Source organism: Calidris pugnax, unplaced genomic scaffold (genome assembly GCF_001431845.1).
Source record: "Calidris pugnax isolate Ruff unplaced genomic scaffold, ASM143184v1 scaffold28, whole genome shotgun sequence".
Taxonomy (NCBI): Eukaryota; Metazoa; Chordata; class Aves; order Charadriiformes; family Scolopacidae; genus Calidris; species Calidris pugnax.
This window is the reverse complement of record NW_015090842.1, coordinates 6,321,417-6,333,191: the sequence shown is the minus strand read 5'-3', so window position 1 is coordinate 6,333,191 and position 11,775 is coordinate 6,321,417. Positions and strand designations below refer to the sequence as shown.

At 41.0% G+C, this 11,775-nt stretch overlaps 1 protein-coding gene across 1 annotated transcript; it reads left to right on the top strand.

Moving 5' to 3' along the window:
* Window positions 1-732: 732 nt before the first annotated feature.
* On the top strand, window positions 733-9,181 carry MPHOSPH6 (M-phase phosphoprotein 6). The gene is made up of 5 exons (XM_014942462.1): window positions 733-864; window positions 4,472-4,584; window positions 6,163-6,253; window positions 7,267-7,364; window positions 7,838-9,181. The coding sequence occupies exons 1-5, from the start codon at window positions 814-816 to the stop codon at window positions 7,980-7,982; spliced, it is 498 nt and encodes a 165-aa protein (XP_014797948.1). The 5' UTR covers window positions 733-813; the 3' UTR covers window positions 7,983-9,181.
* Window positions 9,182-11,775: the final 2,594 nt, after the last annotated feature.

Genomic DNA, 11,775 nt, shown 5'->3' with positions numbered 1-11,775 from the left:
TCAGGGAGTGAAGCGATAGGATGAGGGCTAATGGCTTCAAACTGGAAGAGGGTAGACTTAGATTGGATATCAGGAGGAAATTTTTCACTGTGAGGGTGGTGAGACACCGGCACGGGTTGCCCAAGAGAAGCTGTGGGTGCCCCATCCCTGGAGGGGTTCAAGGCCAGGCTGGATGGGGCTTTGAGCAACCTCCTCTGGTGGGAGGTGTCCCTGCCCACGGCAGGGCGGTTGGAACTGGATGATCCAACCTAATCACTCTGTGATTCTGTCTTTGAATTTATGTGCTTTCCAGTTTTAATCACATTTGGCCATTTTGTGGTTTGGCATTATTTTTTTTTGCAAGCAGTCAGTGCTGATTTTAAAAAATGAAAGCTCAACAAGTCAAGCTGTCTGCAAATGTCAACATGAAACAGATTTTATACTCCCTTTCCTTCTCTCTTTGATGTATCAGAAAACTATGGATGAAACCGTAAGCCGGCAGCACGACAGAACGCATGAGCGTTGATAAGAAATCTCAGGTTCCCCTACTAATTTACCGTTTCGTACCCAGGCAGATTTATCTCCTGCTCGCACACCCCACCTCTCCCTCACCCCACACAACCGGCTCTGCACAGAAAAGTTGCACGTTTTCAAGATTTTTTCGCACCAAACGCGCACCCCCCTCAGCCCCGCTCGGGGTGTGGGCAGGGCCCTAGAGGCGGAGGGTGGAGCCGCGCCGCCGCCACCGCCTCCCGCTCCTCCCCCGGCCTGCGCGGCCTGGGCGCTACGCGAGCGCGGGGATCGGCTGCGGCCTAGCGGGCAGCGCCGGCCGCCATGGCCGGGGAGGTGAAGACGAAGCTGTCCAAGAACCTCCTGCGCATGAAGGTGAGGGGGGAGCGGGGAGGGAAGGAGGACGAGGGGGTGCCGGAGGCCCGGCCCGCGGTGGGGTGAGGAGGGAGCGGTGGGGCCTGCTGCTCCCGGGGAACTGCTCGCCGCGGGCCCGGGGCCCTGAGGCGGCCTGTGCTTGGGCCGGGGAGGGGGCTCTGCCGGGTAAACCAGGCCATCTCGGGCGGCCCTTCCCCGGTCTGGGGCATTTTCCGTGTCTGTGCCGGTCTGACGGGCGGGCGTGACTGCCTCCTGCCTCCCTAACGCACGTTTTTAAAATACATGATGTATTTATCTTCGGCTTTGCTCGCCCTTCCACTCAGGCCTGCAGCTCTGTGGGCTGCTCCCTTCCAGCTTGGCCGGCAAGGGGCGATTTCAGGGAGCTGTTAGCAAATACTGGGCTGGTTAAATGCCGCCAAGAGGCCTCGGGGGGGGTTATAAATTCGGGTGCTGGAGGGCTTGGTCCAGGAGAGCAGCCTCATGGTTGCAGCACAAGCCTCACCCGGCCTCATGGTTGCAGCAAAACCCTCACCTTAGCAAGAGACAACTTCTGGGCACCATTTTTTGTGTCCATTTTTTTGTCTGTTTCCACTGATAGCTAATAAAATACCTGCCCTGAATGGCAGTGCTAACCACCTTTCCCAACTCATAAATGCAAGGCCTGTTGGTAACATCCTGACGTGCCCATTACCCTTGGAATTGTGAATCTCGTGTCAACACCAATGTGAAATTAGTCTCCACTTACTGGCTGATGGATTCTGCTTCACGTCATGCACTACAACACCTAATTCAGTAGAGTACATTCTCCTGTGATTGATGGGCCTTTATTGCTGGAAAGCAACCAGTAAAAGTTGAGTTGTCATTAATTTTTTTTAAAAATGCTAGTATCTATTAAATTTTTATAACTGAATATGAAGGGGCCTTTGCGGTATCTTGCTTGTGGTGTTCTATTTAACCACTTTTTAACCCATATATTTATATGGGAGTATATTTCAGACACTGGCAGAAAGGAGTTTAGCTCTAAACTTCAGTTCAATCTTTCACATGAAGTGAACTCTGATACAGTAAGATGGTAGAATATTTATCCCAATTAACAGATTCTGCTAATGAAAGACTAAAACTTGTCCACAGAGGGAGTGGAACACATCTTGCCTTGCTCTCCAAAGGGAGTAGATGTTGAGCTTAGTTAAGCCAGCAGCATATGACTCCCTTAACCTTGATTGCAGCACCATTATTTTTTCTTATTTTTATGTAATACTCTCCTTTAAAGTGAAATTTCTACTCCAGGGGTTTTGGGTTGGTGGTTTTTTTTTTTTTTTTTTGCCAGATTATTAACCCCCAGAGATTTCAAAAGCCAGTTTTTAGATTTTCTTCCTTGGAAGGCTGAGGAGAACCAGCCTGTGAATATGCTGCCGTGACATTTGCAGGTTTACAGTCCGGGCAGTAGTAACCAGCTTTGAAGAGATGAGTAGGTTTTGAAAAGGTCATATACAGATTTTGTATTTAGCACTTCCCTTTTGCAGATTTTCTTGTTTACAAATGTTTTAATTAATCCTTCAGCAGCTGCTTCTGCAGGTACTGATAAAATGTATTATCACTATTCAGCAGGCAGGTAGAGTGGCACCCAAAGGTGACGTGATCAGTGGTAGCATTGTGAAGACCATTTGCACTAAGCCCTGGACCATGTGTGCTCACCTCTGGATGTTGAAGGATGGCTCCTGCTTTGAGATCTTGCACCATTTGATCCAGGTCTCATTGCTTGGGGAAATGAATCCAAATAACCACTCAGTTTATTGACTTACATACTCTGTCTCTACCACGATGGATATATTTTTCATTTATCCGTGTGTGTTTACATTTTAGATAAATGCGATGACATATTTTTTATCTAGTTATTCCTGTAGTAATCTTCAGGAACATAATCTTTAAAATGTAACATGAAATGATTATTTAATTGGGTGCTTGTAGCAGAATTTTTCCTGTTGAGATTTCTGACTGGCTAACCAATTTCCTTGAGCAATAAGGTTTTCCACATGATAGATTCCCTTATTTTCCTCAGGAAGATACTGTAATTTTAATTGGAAAGCTTTGACATATTTTGAATTGACTCAGAAAACAAAAGTCAATTTTTCTTTCATTAAAGATCTTGTACAAACGGATGCAAATAGAAATATAAGTGGAAAATGAGGCACTAGCACCGTATTGGCTTTTACTTCAGGATTTGGTTTGTTTTGCATGGGCATTTTGTAAAGACTGAAAATGGGAGGTTTGTAAATAATATGTATATACATACATATTACCTATATATTTTAAATAAGCTCAGTAATGCAGGACTTTTGTGGGAGGGAAGTGTTTTGTGATGCCTTCTTGGGCTTTATTCGCAACCAACCCCATTTTAGCTGGGACCTAGAAAACGTCTTTGCTAGTCTTCAAGAGACAAATGAGCCCCACTGGCACGTTATCTGTCAGCCTGCAGGCTTATCTAAACACAAAATTGATGCTGCGTTAAATGAGAGAGGTAAAATTGGTTGATAGGAAATTCCTCTGTAGCGTTGCACATACAGGTGTGCTTTGATAGCCACAAAGCAATTTTTTGCGGGGGCAGGAGTGTGTCTAAACTGTACTGGTAGACTTGCCTCTAGCTGGGAGTTGCATTGGTATAAATGTACACCTCTGGCAGATACAGTCATTCAGACACTTTCTTTAGACCATAAGGGAGATCTCAGCTCCTAGGGATAGAGACTATAAGGATTACTACTGTAAAGTCATGAATCCAGCAACTTTGGTTAATATTGTTGGTACTTAAATTGCGGCTCAATTCAGGCACCTGATGAGACAAATGGAAAGAAAAGGGATGTTTCACATACATCAGGTCCATAGTTTTGCACTCTTGGCATTTTTTCATAGGCCAAGGCAGATGTCCTCTTCTGCTCCCAGCTGTGAGAGAGGTTCCTGTTCCTATCTGCTTGTTCCCATCCTCTGCCAAAGATTATCACCGAGGGAACAATTTACAAGAACGTACTTGTATTAGACAAAATTAGCAACCGTACCCTAAACTAAATTACTGGTTTTGGCTAACTGGACAGAGTGTTCCTGCAGTGAGTTTACAGGTAGATACAGATATTGCTACTTTGGTGGCTCATCGATGAGAAGTTAAGAGCTGGTAACATCTTCCTTTAGCACAGCTGGATACAGAAGATTTCTTTTTGTGGTCTCAGTTACTTTTTTCCACTTCCGAAGGCAGGTCCCAGCCTTCAGAGCTACAAACACAAGCCAGTTTGTTAAACGAAATCTGAGGAAAGAAGAGGATGGTTGAAAGTATAGATGTTTCAAACAATGGCCAACCTGGTATGACCTAGCTCTAGCTCTGAGCTCCAGTGCTGTTGATATGGGTGATGTTGGTTTCTCATTTACAGCAGTAACTTCAACGCAATTACATTCTCTCTGGCCTTTGCTGAAACGTTGGAAAAATCTTAGCAAAGTTAATGGAGTTGTAACAACTCAGATGTGTCAAAACTAACCAGGAAAGTTCTGTAATTATTGCATTTTAAGCACATACTAATGATGCAAAAAACAAACTGTGTGTTTATGTGTCTTTTCTTTTTAGTTCATGCAAAGGGGTTTGGATTCACAAACTAAAAAACTATTAGAAGAAGAAGAAAAGAAGATAATTAGTGAAGAACACTGGTATCTTGATTTGCCAGATCTAAAGGAGAAAGAGTAAGCTTGCACCCTTTTGTATTTCTTAGCATCATTGCATTGTTGTGGAGTGGGAATAGAATATACATATTTTTTCCTATTAAAAAAGTGTTATTAATAACTAATTAACAGAAGTAAAAATAGTGTCAGACTGGCATTATAGCTTATTCTTTTATTTATTTTCAGGGACGTTCTCAAAGTTTCCTAGTGCAGCTTGACCTACTTTCATTTCTTGTGTGTTTTGTTTTCTTTCACTCACACATTCTTCTAGATGCATGTAATTAGTTTCTTTCAGGCAGGGACCAATTCATTCATTGCTGCTTTTCCCCTTCATTTGAAAAAAGACGTTTGAAACTTTGTGTTAGTAAATTCAGCTCCAGTCACACAGTTAGGTCCATTCAGGACAGTTACTGTCTTCTTGAGTCCAGCTCATTTAAAATCCCATTTTTGAAATAGGACAGATAATGGCAAAAATAAAGAAAGTTTTAGCTAGTAAGGAAGAAAATGTCCATTTCTACTATTTAGAAAGGTGCTTTAAATAGCAAGAGAACTACTTTTAAAATGGCTTGATATTTGTCCTTTCAAAAGAGGACAAAAATTCCATTGAGGGAGAACATGCATAATTGTTTAAAAGCTGGGGTCCTGGGAATTCACTGTAGTTGAATAAGGTCATTGATAAACTATTTTCCATGACTGTTGGTGGATATGACAAAAAGGTATTTGAGCTTCAGTTGCAGCAAGGAAGGTTCAGGCTGGACGTTGGGAAAATTCTTCCAACAATGAGTCTATTGAAGTAGTGGAATAGGTTGCCAAAGGAGACACTGGATTCTTCATCATTGGAAGTCTTTTGAGGACAGGTTAGATGGACCTCTGCTGTTCATGGTAGACGTTTAACTGATCCTGCCTTGAGGTAGAAGAGAGGATGAGCTTGTTCTCTTCAGCCTAACTTCCTATGATCGTAGGGGTCTGTTTTACATGGAGATGAAGAGGATGAGGGAAGAGGTGCATATGTGTGCGAGGAAAAGAAGGATGGAACAATTCACGGAAGTACTTTTATCTAACACGTGTATTATGAACGCCTCAGGGTCATGTATCTTTTCTCACTCCATGCTCATTAAAAGAGGAAAAAAGGAGGGAGAAAGGGAAATCTTTCTATGCTGAACAGAGAATTACACAGTGGTTTATATCCTGACAGACTCAACTAATGCCAGGTCTAACATCACAATGAAAAATTAATTAGAAGCTTTTGCTGTTATAGTAATGCCACCTGGAGAGTGATATTTATGTGGTATTTTTATTCTGGCAAAAGCATTAATGTAGGTGGAATCATACCAGCAAAGAGTGCTTTTTGTCAGGAGAGTTAATTTTGCTTGTGGAACTGGCACAGCTTTACTGGCAAAAAGTATTCCTTTGCACTCCAAGATCCTTGTATTGAAAGATTTATCAAAGCAATTACGCTTCAGAAAGTAGATGATGATTTAAAATCCACTGTGGTTTTGTTTATTTGTGTGGGGGGAAGACAACAAATGCCTTTTGCATTTGTTTAATTTGATTATTTTAAAGCATAGCATCTGACAAATGCTTTGGGGTTTCATGCAGGAGCTTTATAATAGAAGAGAGGAGCTTTATGCCATGTGAGGATCTACTTTACGGCAGAATGTCCTTCAAAGGATTCAATCCAGAAATTGAGGTACCATTTAAATATTCTGTTTTGAGGTGGTCTCTCATTAGGGTTGAAGCCCTTGGGGGTGGGGATTTGAGTGTTCACACTGCATGTTTGGCCTTTGTATCACCTTCCATAAATCCTCCCCCATACAGGAAGTCCTTGATTCAAACCAAAGTGTTGACCAATGCAGCATCTAGTAAATAGAAGCTTTTTCTCTCCTTGCGTTGATAGTCAGTAATTGCAGGACTCCTGCAGATTTTCCTTGCCTCAGGTGAGGAAATTGTCCCAATAACTCACTTTTCCCTCTGTCATTTAATTTAGAATCTGATCCTACAAATATTCAACCCTATTGATATTCAACACTTACTTGTGTAAATGAGGGCTTAAAGTTCCAAAGTAAAAATTCTGGTAGAGGGAGTGTTTAATTTCTTTTTGGCATGGTTCATGTGGATAGAACTACACTGAGATAGTAATAAAACTGTTACCACTGAACTGAAGTCTGAGGATGAAGGCATCAAGACTGGGAGGTATGCAAAAGGCTGTGCAAGGTGATTTACCAGGGGATTCTTTCAGTTATTTTGAACTTCCTCTCACTGTGACTTGACATATTATTGCTTCATGGTTTTTACCAGTAGTTTATTGTAAATCCTTGCAGATATTTTTCCTTCTTAACAAAACCATTTCAAGGACTATGTGCTAACATCACAATGAAAAATTAATTATGATCTAATTCTCTGATCTCCTGAAGATGTCTGGCGTGCCCTTGAGGATGTTTGAATAGTACAATTCACTGAAAACCCTGTCGCTGTGTTGCCTCTTTTCCCAAAGGCAAACTCTAAGCTTAGCTTAGCAACAGACAGGCACGTTGCCTTTTCTTCATGGGTTTTCATAACAGTATGCTCTAACCTGAACGAGAACAGCAAAACAATTTTTAAATTTGATCTTTACCTTTACACGCTTCTCCTACCAATGAATTTCAGCTTAGTTGCCGCTGTGTCAGGGTTGCATGTTTAAGTTATTTCTTACTTTATTTTCAGAAGTTAATGATCCAAATGAACTCTAAGTGCAAGGAAGAAGAAATTGAAGTGGATGATAAAATGGAGGCTGATGTGTCAGATGAAGAAATGGCCAGAAGGTAAGTTATATTATATGACATAATCAGTATTAGCTACGAATATGATATATTATTGCAGTGTATGTGGGAAAATAAACCCAAAAAGCAAACAAACTAAAACAAAAAAAACCAAAACCCAACAGATATGGTACTTTAGAGAACTGATTCTCCAGGAATTCTGGTGTGTATTCAGTGGAATCTCTATCACTTTGGGGGGTAAAATATCTTGTAGGGTTTTTCTGCCCTTTGATATCCAGGTATTCCATGCTAATTCCCTCCTTTTTCCAGATTCCTAACACACCCGAACTATCAGAATGAATAATAGTATAATAAGTGATCATGTAGTAGTTGTGCTTCTTAAGCTTCTGATGACCAGCTTTTTTACACCACTTAAATTGTTGATTACATTTATGATTGCTCCATTGAAGCATGAAGCTCCATTGAAGTTTTCTCCAATTTTAGTAAAAGCTGTAATTTTTTTATTATCTTTACAGATATGAAACATTAGTGGGAACAATAGGGAAGAAATTCTTGAGAAAAAGAGACCAGCGTGTACTCCAGGATGAAGATGAAGATGGGGATAGTAATGCAAGACCTAGCAAAAAAGCTAAGAAAAAGTTCTTAAAACCTCAGGACTAATGTCAGCTGCACAACTGGAGCTGATATAATTGTTATCTACCAAATAGAGTACCACGAACTGGAGTTTTTGCTGTTTAACGTAAAGGATAGATTTGTAAATGTGAGTCTGTTCTCATTGAAATTTCTATCATCCACAGGACAAATATTTTTCAAAGTGGATGTGTGCATAATGGATGTCATACATCCTTTCCTCTCTCAGCAGCTTTTAATGTGTGGGGCACTAATCCCATCAGCCTTTTTAAATGTTAGGTGTAATTAGATCAAGTGTCACATGCAATCGAGAGCAACATTATTTACAATTTATGATAACATCTGAAAGACATATTTGGAGTAAAGACGAGCTTTGTCCAATCCAGTAACAGTTCAGCTTTCACTGCTTTTTTAATTATGAAAATGAAAACCTTTGCTGTCTTCAAATTCAAAAAGTCAGCAGAAACGTGTATTCTGGTTTTTTACTGTTCTAAAATTAGATGGGAAAAGAAGAGAGAGAAAATCAATTTGGTTGAATTTTATTTTTTATAAAGCTTATTTAAAAATAGAGGGGTTTGTAGTAGAACTACTTTTTTTTATAGAGCAAGCCAAATATTGGGCAACGTTTACAGTTTGACACTTGAGCAGATTGTGAGTCTTAATTTCTGGCTTCCAAAATAAGTTTGCTAATCTTATCTTTTTCAGCAAAAAAAAAATTATATAAATCCAATCTTATAATTATCTAAGTCTTTTCATAAAAGCGTAATAACGGCTTCAGAAACATATTTGAAAGCTGAATAAAAACTGGGTTTTTTTGTGATTAATGGTTGTGGTTTAGGTAATTTAATGTTAAAAATGATGCTTAATACAATCTGATACAAGAAGTGATCCTGTTTTGTGCTGGCCACAGATGTCCCCAAATATTAGTTGACTGCACTGACTGTTTTCTGTTTAGCGTGTGCAGCGAAGTCGTCTGAAGAAATGTCAGGATGGAAACATGATGCCCTTTGGTCAGTCAGTGTTGTGGGCCTATTGAAAAATGTCGATGCGGTCTTGTCTAAAATCATAACAGTTCTCTGCATCCTGCCTTTCAACAGGAAATAATTCTTTCTATTACTTCATTTCCCCAAATAGATGTCTAACTTACTCATCTGTAATGCTGGTTCTCTGGAGAAAAAGGAATTTATTAAACTGAAGCAAGTAGTGGCCATTTTCTCATGGACAAAAAAGGCTTTTTTTGTTAGTCTTTTTTTAAATAACGCAGTGAAGCAAGACATGAAACTTGATTATATAAAGGAAAAGACTGGGTGTCTGCTGTATTCTGCATGTGATGTATGAACTATAATTCATATATCAAAAGCACCTCATTAGATATTCAAGATGCATCACACATGGAAAGAGAAATATACTTTTAACCTAATAAGGGTACCTCATACAGGTGGGAAGTGTGTGATTCATGATCTGAGATAGTTTTTCAGAGCTAATTAAATGCTACTGGTTCAATTACTTAAAACCTGATGATATATTATTGCTAGCTGAAAAGAAGTTAATGATGGCAAGACATTTTTCTTCCCACAGAAGATGTGACCTGAGCTAAGAAATGATTAATTGTTGGTCATCACTAGAAAAACTCAGAATATACCCCATTATTCTTTCTTGCTTATTAGCAGGAAAATTATTCCCCTCTATCTGAACACATTTCTTCAATGGAGAAAGAATTTCTGCATAGCTGTGCTGGATAGTTGAGGGGGGAAATAGTGTTCTGGTGAACCACCAGCAACCAGGAGATGTCACTGTGATTGCACACCCTGAGAGACAGCAGATTGGAGAAGGTTCCAGTGGTATCACTTAAAGGAGCTTTTGGGTAATTTTGATAACAATTAGTGGCTCAGATGAACTCTGTGTGAAGTCCTTCTTTGCCAAGACTCTATGCAGAGAGCTCCCTTGCGTTGCAGAGTTCTGTTGAGTCCAACGGGTGCTCATTTTGCAGCTAAAGGGTGTTGTGCCATGCATTGGTCCTGAATTTCATGTCACGTCCTGAGGAATGGCTGGAAATGTGTCACAGTGCGTGGGTAAGAGCGGGAGTGAACTCTGAACAGCTTCCTAGAAAATCTGTTATTTTGGAATTTGGGAGGGGGGGAAGGTGGTTCTTCTGTTTCCTAAACATGCCCAACACCTACTGTGAAGAAATGATAGATTTTGGTGTATTGTCTTCAAGTCTGGGTGCTCTGCTGTTCACGTTCAGCTGGTGGCGAGGTGAGCTATTGAAATGCTACAGCAAGACCAACTGCGAATTTTTAGTGCAATCTCTTATTCATGGGGAGTTTGTAAAATGCGCCTTTAAAAGCACTATTCATAGTGCATTGCTGTGAGCAAGACAAAACTAAAAATCAACTCTACGTGACTTTTTAAATGTACTTTTAAGTGCCCAGAGTTACAAGCAGGCATTTTATGATGAGATCTTCTGAAATACCCGTCTATATTTCTAGCCTTATAAATATATATATATATGTATGTATTTTAAGTCAGGCTCTAGCTTCCTAGCCAGGGTGGAAACATTCTGCTATATAAAATCTGTGCTTCAACTGCTCTTGACAGAGAAGTAGTAGCGCTGAAATATTCATAATGCGAACCTGCATTAATTCAGGCTTTCTTGGCTCTGACACCGTCTCAGATGCAGACACATTTTCATGTGCAGCTGCCTGGGCTGGAGAACTTTCCCACGTGGTCGTGTTTCTAAAACGAAAAGCGTTTCTTCTCTGAGAACAGAAGCGAGTTGGGTAAGTAGTAAGCATTTTTGTTAAAGAAAATGGCTACCTGTAAAGAGCTCTCAGACGCCAGGAGGGTTTGTGCCTGGTACGCTCGGGTACCTGTTAAAGCCAACAAAGCAAAGCGTGTGTCGGGGTTCGTGCTCGCTGACGGCTCGTGGTGTGAAGTTTTAAGCACGTCTCTCCTCAGGTGAAGCATCATCCCTCCCTTTGACAGGCTGACGGTGTTTATTTCTCTAATAACTGCTGATGTTGGAAATACAGCAGTATCAAACGACTTCCTCCTTCCTTCTTGCTGATGTTTCTCCTTTTTGTTACTTTTATTCCGCTTAGTTCTGGATCTTAGGAGGCCCAGGACCAGAGTCCAACCAAAGCAAACCACCCTGTGGCCTCCCTTTAGTAACGCATGAGTGTGTTAAACTTTGATTCTCTGGGGAGGGGGGAGAGTGTGCAGCAGTGCCATGGAGTTTGAACCCTGTTTCTTCTGTGGTGTGTCTTGCTCTGTCATTAGACACTCCGTTCTACAGTTTTGCAATCGCAGATGGCCGTACCTGCCGCTGGGCATTGTGTGTGTGTGTGTGTGTAGTGGACATCTGGGCTGGCTTTTTCTGGGACTTAATCCGGCATTCAGACTTAAAAATAAATGTCTTGTCTTTCTGTTAATTGGAAAACCATGCTTTTAAATTGTATTTGGCATTAGGCAAGTCCTGGGTGGGGGATTACGAGCGTTTGTTCTGCTTCATTTCAGCAACTGTCAACAACTAAAACTGCACAGTAGCTCAGGTTCTCGTTAAACCTTTTTCAGAGAGTGTTAAAGCAAAGTGGTGGTGCAGGATGTCAGACATCCCCTGTTTCCCTTCTTCTCCGAGAGCTGATGCTTTAAGGACTTGGTTGTTTCTTTTATTTTCAGTCTGGGAGAGCATCTCCCTTTTGCACCAAGGCCTTGCTAATGGAGCCCCAGCTTGAGGCCTCTGGGCTTGTTTGGTTTTGTTTGTTTTTACACCGTTCTCATCTCAGACCTTTGAGGCATTCACACCTCAACAATCTGCTTTTGT

What these genes read in the sequence shown, in the direction of transcription:
- MPHOSPH6 (XM_014942462.1), top strand. Translation starts at nt 814, where the DNA reads ATGGCCGGGGAGGTGAAGACGAAGCTGTCCAAGAACCTCCTGCGCATG. An exon ending in AGAACCTCCTGCGCATGAAG is followed by an intron (nt 865 to 4,471) that starts GTGAGGGGGGAG and finishes TTTTCTTTTTAG; the next exon opens with TTCATGCAAAGGGGTTTGGA. An exon ending in GATGAAGAAATGGCCAGAAG is followed by an intron (nt 7,365 to 7,837) that starts GTAAGTTATATT and finishes TTATCTTTACAG; the next exon opens with ATATGAAACATTAGTGGGAA.